Source organism: Tenrec ecaudatus, chromosome 2 (genome assembly GCF_050624435.1).
Source record: "Tenrec ecaudatus isolate mTenEca1 chromosome 2, mTenEca1.hap1, whole genome shotgun sequence".
Lineage (NCBI taxonomy): Eukaryota > Metazoa > Chordata > Mammalia > Afrosoricida > Tenrecidae > Tenrec > Tenrec ecaudatus.
In genome coordinates this window covers 54,475,489-54,483,294 of record NC_134531.1, presented here as the reverse complement: position 1 = coordinate 54,483,294, position 7,806 = coordinate 54,475,489, and the positions used below count along the sequence as shown (strand labels likewise).

Here is a 7,806-nt window from a genome sequence, read left to right as displayed (position 1 = left end):
TTCCAGGAAGCGTCCACGAGGTGGCGCCCGTGCCTGCCGAATACGCTGCCTGAAGCCCGTGCCTGGGCGAGGGGGGCGGGGGGCGGCCTCCAGGGCCAAGGTTACGGGCAAGCGCTCGGTCATGAGCAGAGGCGCCCCCGATCGGCCCTTGGGCCTGCGGGTCCGGGTCCGCCTGCTTCCGGAGGGACGACGCGGTGGGGGCTCTGCGCTCCAGGAACCGTTCTTTCCCGGGGGACGGCCTTTCCGCGACGCCTCGGACTAGAGGCGAGCGGGGGCGCGACAGCTCCGCGGCGGGGCGGCCCGCGTCTCCGTGGAGGACCCGACACTCGCCCGCCGGGACGCAGGAGGCCGGAGCTCAGGCGGCCGCCACTAAGGCCCGGGAGGGGGAAGGACTCGGGCGGAGGGTCCCCACGGAAGGCCCGCCGGGGGCGGGGCGAGCCGTCTGCCCTCGGGTTTCTCCTTTAAACGCCCCAGCGGGGAGCTTTCGAAGAAGCGGGCGGCAGGCCTGCGACGGCCGGGCACCTGGGCCAGCCTCGGGGTCGCGGCCGGTGGCCGGCTCCCAGGCGTTGCCGGGCGGCAGGTCCCAACTGTTCCCTGCTGGGCCCCGCGCTCTAGAGCGGCCGGGGGCGGGGCGTCTACGGTGACGTCTTCCCGCCGTGAAACTCCGCCCCCTCCCGGCCGGTATATAAGACTTGGCCCGGCGTTCGCACTCGCACAAGTGGACGCGGACGCCGGGCGCGGGTGGCGGCTATCGGCGGGGACCGAGGGCTGCGGCTGGGAGCTGGGACGGGCGACCGCGCTCCGGAGGCGGCGGCAGGCAGTGCCGGGCAGCCAGCGAGGCGGAGATGGAGCTCTTGCGGACTATCACCTACCAGCCGGCCGCCGGCACCAAGATGTGCGAGCAGGCGCTGGGCAAAGCTTGCGGCGGGGACTCGAAGAAGAAGAGGCAGCAGCCCGAGGAGCCCCAGGCCCTGCAGCCCCTGCCGCCGGCGCCGCCGGCCGCCGCGCACCACCATCACCACCACTCGCACTCGGGCACCGAGATCTCACGGATTATCGTCGACCCCACGACGGGGAAGCGCTACTGCCGGGGCAAAGTGCTGGGCAAGGTGCGAGCGGCGGGCGCGCGCCGGCCCCTGGAGGGAGGTCGGGGCGAGCGGGAGCCCCGGAGCCCCCCAGCCCCAGCCAGGCCACCTCTGGGCTGGCTGCTTGGGGTGATCCAGCGCGGGCCGGCGGGGTCCTTTCACCTGCCCCGCGCCGGCTCCTGTGGGCTGACATCTCTGGGCAGCTGCGATGTCTACATCCTTGGCAGCAGCTGGGTGTACTGCTCGCACGCCCACGAAATTGACATGGACTCCGCAAAACCTGGGCTTGTGCCCACCGGACGGAGCTCCCTCCGCTTCCCCCAAGAAAGAATTGATTTTCTTGACCAGTCTCTTCTGACAGTTCCTCATCCACCCCTCCCCTCCCCTCCCCCTCAAAGCACCCCTTTCTCAAGGGAGATGAGAAATTGTATTAACTACTGTTTTCAGGAATGCCTCCACCCCCACGCCAGGAAGGGTTTTTTTGGGGGGGGTTAGATGGGGGTGAGGATAAACAGAATTGCATCCCTCCATCGGTCTCCCCCCCTCCACCACTCCACCCCAGAGTTTTTCTTCATATATATATATATATATATATATATATATATATATATATATATATATATATATATATATATATATATATATATATATATATGTTGTTCATTTTCTGCCACACTTTTAATTCCCTCTCGGCTTTGTTTCCTTCTAGGGCGGCTTTGCAAAGTGTTACGAGATGACAGATTTGACAAACAACAAAGTCTATGCTGCAAAAATCATTCCTCACAGCCGAGTGGCTAAACCTCATCAAAGGGAGAAGGTGTGTATGACTGTTGAGCAAAGTATTTTCTTTGTGTGCAGAGACGGCCCTTCCCTGCTGGGGAACATGTCTCCTGCATGTGTAAGCGCCAGCTCTTCAGCGGTGGCAGCGGAAGGCTCACCAGCTGAATCTCGCTTCTCCTTGCAGATTGACAGAGAAATCGAGCTGCACAGGATTCTCCACCACAAGCATGTAGTGCAGTTCTATCACTACTTTGAGGACAAAGAGAACATTTACATCCTCCTGGAGTACTGCAGCAGAAGGGTAAGGGTTCAGTCTGGCTTGACCCCCTTTTCCTTCCCTGAAAGCTGACATGGCCTTCTGCCCCGTGTGTTCGCTTTGATGTTAATAATGCCGCCCTGCTAGACAAACAGATTTTAAGGAACTTTGTGTGACACTCCCCTCTCTCTGCTTTCTCTCCCTAGTCCATGGCTCATATCTTGAAGGCCAGAAAGGTGTTAACAGAGCCAGAAGTCCGATACTACCTCAGGCAGATTGTGTCTGGGCTCAAGTACCTTCACGAACAAGAAATCTTGCACAGAGATCTCAAACTAGGTAAGTCCTTTACTTCCCAGGCAGATTTTTGTCTGAGAAAGAGGGTGTGTGTGTGTGTGTGTGTGTGTGTGTGTGTGTGTGTGTGTGTGTGTGCGTTCTTCCGTCTTGCCCTCTCTCTGAAGGGTCCTTGCCTGAGTGGGGATCTAGCCTGTGCCATCTAGCTTTGGAATGGCTGATTATCATCTAACGAACACCTGGCAGCCTGGTGGCTGCCCGTGTGCTCAGACTCTCTTAAAGGGACTCATGTTTCCTTTGTGTTTGTCATCTAGGAAACTTTTTCATCAATGAAGCCATGGAGCTCAAAGTGGGAGACTTTGGTTTGGCTGCAAGGCTGGAGCCCTTGGAGCACAGAAGGAGGTAAGAGTCAGAATGGTGTATCTTGCCGGGAAGAACGCACTGCCATTACATCCACTGAGTCGATTCTGACTCATGGTGACTCTGAAGGACAGAGTAGAACTGTTCCATAGGGTTTCCAAAAGACCTCTCTGTCCTGGCTGATGGGTGTAAACTGCCCAGCTTTGGCTTTCAGCCCAATGCTTAACTGACTGTGTCACCAGGGACAGAGAGAAGGTTGTCAGATATAGCCTGATTCGTTTCCAGATAGTGTTTCTTTGAAGGTCAGTTGATTCTAAAATCTATCATCCTGACAATGTTCATTTAAAGAAGTGTTATTATGTTGCCAGGAGCTCTGAGTTATACATTGGCTGCTGAAGTCAGCGGTTCAAATCTACCAGCTGCTCCACAGGGGAAAGCTGGGCGGGACTTGTGTTCCCATAAAGATTTGCGGCTTTGGAAGCCCAATGAGGCAGTTCTACTGCCCCCAGGGTCGCCATGAGTCAGAATTGACTCACGGTAAGAAGTTTGGTTCTTGGGGTGGTTGCAGGAGTCAGAACAGACTCGATGGCACTTGACAACCACAGCAGACAGGTACCTGGGGCTGTGAAAAAAGGGGGTCACGTACTTGCAGGTGGTCTATCCAGATGCCATGCTTTCCCTGGAATTAGTGCTGGCTTAAGTTAGTTAAAACCACTTGGTCATTGCAGGCTGAAGAAATGGTGCATGCATTCGAAAAAAAATGCTCCAAAGTCACTCTGAGATGAAACATGCCGATGTAGATGCTTAGCGTAGTATTTTTCATATTTCATTTCTCGAGTCACAGCCTGAGAACTCAGTATCAACAGTCACGTAGTTTCTTACCCAGATTTTGATTTTTTTGTCCTTTCAGAACAATATGTGGTACCCCAAATTATCTCTCTCCTGAAGTCCTCAACAAACAAGGACACGGCTGTGAATCAGACATCTGGGCCTTAGGCTGTGTCATGTAAGTAAATGGAGCAGAATGAGTTGCCCCCAAAATGGGATTTACATTGTAACTCTTGAAAAAGATGCGTTTTATAACCATCACTAAAGAATGTGTGTATGTTTTCCACATACAGGTATACAATGTTACTAGGAAGGCCCCCCTTTGAAACTACCAATCTGAAAGAAACGTATAGATGTATAAGAGAAGCTAGGTATACAATGCCATCTTCCCTGCTAGCTCCGGCGAAGCACTTAATAGCGAGCATGTTGTCCAAAAACCCAGGAGACCGGCCCAGCTTGGATGACATCATTCGGCACGACTTTTTCTTGCAGGTGGGTGTGTTCCCCTGTGTCTTCATGCTCGCGCTTCCGCCTGGTGACGTTCGTAGGCAGGCGGATTCTGACAGCTTCTCTGGTGCTCTCCACAGGGCTTCACCCCGGACAGACTTTCTTCTAGCTGTTGCCACACGGTTCCGGATTTCCATTTGTCCAGCCCCGCCAAGAACTTCTTTAAGAAAGCCGCTGCTGCTCTTTTTGGTGGCAAAAAAGACAAATCCAGATTTATTGACACACACAGTAAGTTACAAGACTTCTTGCCTCCCTCAACCCCCGCACCCCGTGCTCTCACTTGTATACTTTTAGTAAAAAGAGGCTTTCTATTAGCATATTGTAGCGAGTGTTTTCTGTGTACGCTTGAGCCTTGACAGTTATAAGCTGATCAGTCCGTGCTGGCAGTTGTTGGTGTGGCTGATAGCTTTCTGTTTCTTGCACACTGAAGTGTGCTCCCTGCAGACTGCAGCTGGGGGCAGTGATAAAAGGCCACCTTTGTCTGGGAAGCTCATGCGCTGCTTCACAATGCAAGGGGAGGCGATTTGGCTGCTCTGTTTGGTTTCTGCCTGGAATGAGCTAGAGTAACCTTCAGACCTCTTTTCCTTGATTTTACAGACCGCGTGTCCAAAGAAGACGAAGACATTTACAAGCTCAGGCATGATTTGAAAAAGACATCAATCACTCAGCAGCCCAGCAAACATCGGACGGATGAGGTAGGTTGGGAAAGGAGCACGTCCTTTCATGCCCGTTCTTTGGTAAGAGTGCCCAGCGAGGGTGATCACTGTGATGCAGGCACATTTTATTTACTGAGAGTGCTTTCTTCCATCCTGTGAAGGAAGGCTTGTGTCTCTGAGTGTCATCCATTGCTTTACTGCACTGCCTTTTATTTGGCTTGTGTCCACTGCCTCTTGATACGTTTTCCTGGCAGTTCCTCCCAGGTAATCTTCACCCCAAAATTCTGGGCTTTTTAAAAAATGACCATGCTTAACTCCCTGCACAATTCTTCTCTCTCCTAAGGAACTCCAGCCACCGACCACGACCATAGCCAGATCTGGGACCCCTGCAGCGGAGAACAAGCAGCAGATCGGGGATGCTATTCGCATGATAGTCAGAGGGACCCTTGGCAGCTGCAGCAGTAGCAGTGAATGTACGTGCTGTTCAGGCATTTAATAACAATAATAGATAGTGCCGAATCCCATGTAACTGAAGTCACTTCATTTGTTAGCTGTATTTCACATGGGAAAAGCAACTTTTGCATTTCTCTCTCTCTCTCTTCAAGGCCTTGAGGACAGTACCATGGGGAGTGTTGCAGACACAGTGGCCAGGGTCCTGCGAGGCTGCCTGGAAAACATGCCGGAAGCGGACTGCATTCCCAAAGAGCAGCTGAGCTCGTCGTTTCAGTGGGTCACCAAATGGGTCGATTACTCTAACAAATATGGCTTCGGGTATCAGCTCTCGGACCACACAGTGGGAGTTCTCTTTAACAACGGTGCTCACATGAGTCTCCTCCCAGACAAAAAGTAAGTGTAGCCAACGAGGGAAAGGACACGGCCTCCCAAGGCTTTAGTCTTGGGACTGGGGAAATCCAAGGAACACAGCCTCTAACTGCGGCTTCTATTTCTTTCTTCCTCCCGCTCGCTCTTTAGAACAGTCCACTATTATGCAGAGCTTGGCCAGTGCTCTGTCTTTCCTGCAACCGATGCCCCCGAACAGTTCATTAGCCAAGTGACGGTGCTGAAATACTTTTCTCACTACATGGAGGAGAACCTCATGGACGTAAGTGCCAGGGTGCTTGAACGGTGGCCACAACCAGCAGCACCTGTATCACCTGAGTTAGTTAACAGTGCAGATTGGCATGCGCTACCTCACTCACTCACTCACTCACTCACTCACTCACTCACTCACTCTCTCTCTCTCTCACTCATTCACTCACTATCTCACTCACTCACTCACTCTCACTCACTCACTCACTGCCATTCCATCGATTCTGGTGGCATAGAGGGTTATGCATTGGGTGGGTGACCATAAGGTCAGTGGTTTGAAACCACCACCAACTGCTCTGGAAAAAGGTGAGGCTCTCTGCCCCCATAAAGATTTGCAGTCATGGGAACCCACAAGGGCAGTTTGACTCTGCCCTTATAGGCTTGCTATGAGTACAGTTTTGTAGGCTAGATTTACCGAATCAATATCCATGGGAGGTGAGACCCAAATCTCCAGGGGCTTCTGACATTTCCTCAGGCTGGAGACACATTTGCTTAGAAGGATTGAGTGCATAAGACACAGTCTTCCTAGACACCGGCTAACGCTCATCGTCTCTTCCAGGGTGGAGATCTGCCTAGTGTGACTGATATTCGAAGACCTCGTCTCTACCTCCTTCAGTGGCTGAAATCTGATAAGGCCTTAATGATGCTCTTCAATGATGGCACCTTTCAGGTAATGATTGGCCTCTTTCCCGAAAAAGCAGTCTCACCTGACTCTCTCTTTCCCGTAAAAGCAGTCTCACCTGGCCAGTTGAATAGTCAGACTCTGTGTTCCTAATTCTTGATGATTTTGAGAGACTGAATATCTATGTGCTTCTTTTTCAGGTCAATTTCTATCATGATCATACAAAGATTATCATCTGTAGCCAAAATGAAGAATACCTTCTCACATACATCAATGAGGACAGGATATCCACAACATTCAGACTGACAACTCTGCTGATGTCTGGCTGCTCGTTAGAATTGAAAAACCGTATGGAATATGCTCTGAACATGCTCTTGCAGAGATGTAACTAAAGGACTTTTTGAATGGGCCCCATCGGACTCCTCTTTCTACTGTGAGAACCACAGGAAAGCCAGTAGAACGATGTACCGCACGTTGAAGAAGATGGACAGGTGGTGGTATGGAAACACAGCCTCTGTGGCCTGCTGGACCAGCTGGGACCAGCGTCCAGAGCCGGCGGAAGCGTATGGTTCTTGACTTTGGACTACTCCGAGGGTGAACCAGGATGCGTTTCCTCCATATGCGGACTTTAAAGGGTTGTTCAGACCGTTTGCAGAAAGGTGCATTGACTTCTCACTGTAGAGAGCATTTCGGACAGAGGACTTGGAACTGTGAAGATATACTTCCTGAAGGGCTGGGAGAAGGGAGGAAGCGCCCACATTGTTGTTAACGCGTTGAAATCGGAGCAGCTGTTGGCTGCATAACTGTGAACTATGGCCATATATAATTTTTTTTGATGTTGTTGTTGTTTTTTTGTTAATTTTTGAAGACACTCGTGGCTGGAAAAGTGCATTCCTTGTTAATAAACTTTTTATTTATTACAGCCCAAAGAGCAGTATTTATTATCAGAACTTTTTTTTTATGTTGACCATTTTAAACTGTTGGCAATAAAGAGAATGGAAAAGCAGACACTGATCTCCTGTGTTGACTAGCGCGGCACCCTGCACTGTGGGGCACGCCCCCAGGCCGGAGGCACGCAGGACAGCATGACATCACGACATTTTCTAATCATAATTGATGAGGACCATCATAAGCTTTTTTTTTTAGGTATATCTAGGAGGAATATAACAAAATATAATGACTTTTATCACAATCAGCCTACAGAGCATCCTCGCAGGAGAATTTCCTCAAAACGAGCTTATTTGGAGCTGGAAGCTGGAGCTGTCCCATGTAGACAATCCCCACACCAGACCTAGGCCATTGCCACTGAGCTCATTCCAGATCCCGGCGACT

At 51.6% G+C, this 7,806-nt stretch overlaps 1 protein-coding gene across 1 annotated transcript; it reads left to right on the top strand.

Annotated features, from left to right (window-relative positions):
* Nucleotides 1-707: 707 nt before the first annotated feature.
* Nucleotides 708-7,480, top strand: PLK2 (polo like kinase 2). The gene is made up of 14 exons (XM_075541056.1): nucleotides 708-1,109; nucleotides 1,795-1,902; nucleotides 2,050-2,166; nucleotides 2,328-2,457; nucleotides 2,727-2,814; nucleotides 3,683-3,778; nucleotides 3,894-4,092; nucleotides 4,188-4,335; nucleotides 4,705-4,802; nucleotides 5,107-5,236; nucleotides 5,369-5,609; nucleotides 5,736-5,865; nucleotides 6,412-6,522; nucleotides 6,675-7,480. The coding sequence occupies exons 1-14, from the start codon at nucleotides 846-848 to the stop codon at nucleotides 6,864-6,866; spliced, it is 2,052 nt and encodes a 683-aa protein (XP_075397171.1). The 5' UTR covers nucleotides 708-845; the 3' UTR covers nucleotides 6,867-7,480.
* Nucleotides 7,481-7,806: the final 326 nt, after the last annotated feature.

What these genes read in the sequence shown, in the direction of transcription:
- PLK2 (XM_075541056.1), top strand. Translation starts at nt 846, where the DNA reads ATGGAGCTCTTGCGGACTATCACCTACCAGCCGGCCGCCGGCACCAAG. An exon ending in CAGATTTATTGACACACACA is followed by an intron (nt 4,336 to 4,704) that starts GTAAGTTACAAG and finishes TTGATTTTACAG; the next exon opens with ACCGCGTGTCCAAAGAAGAC. An exon ending in CTGCAGCAGTAGCAGTGAAT is followed by an intron (nt 5,237 to 5,368) that starts GTACGTGCTGTT and finishes TCTCTCTTCAAG; the next exon opens with GCCTTGAGGACAGTACCATG.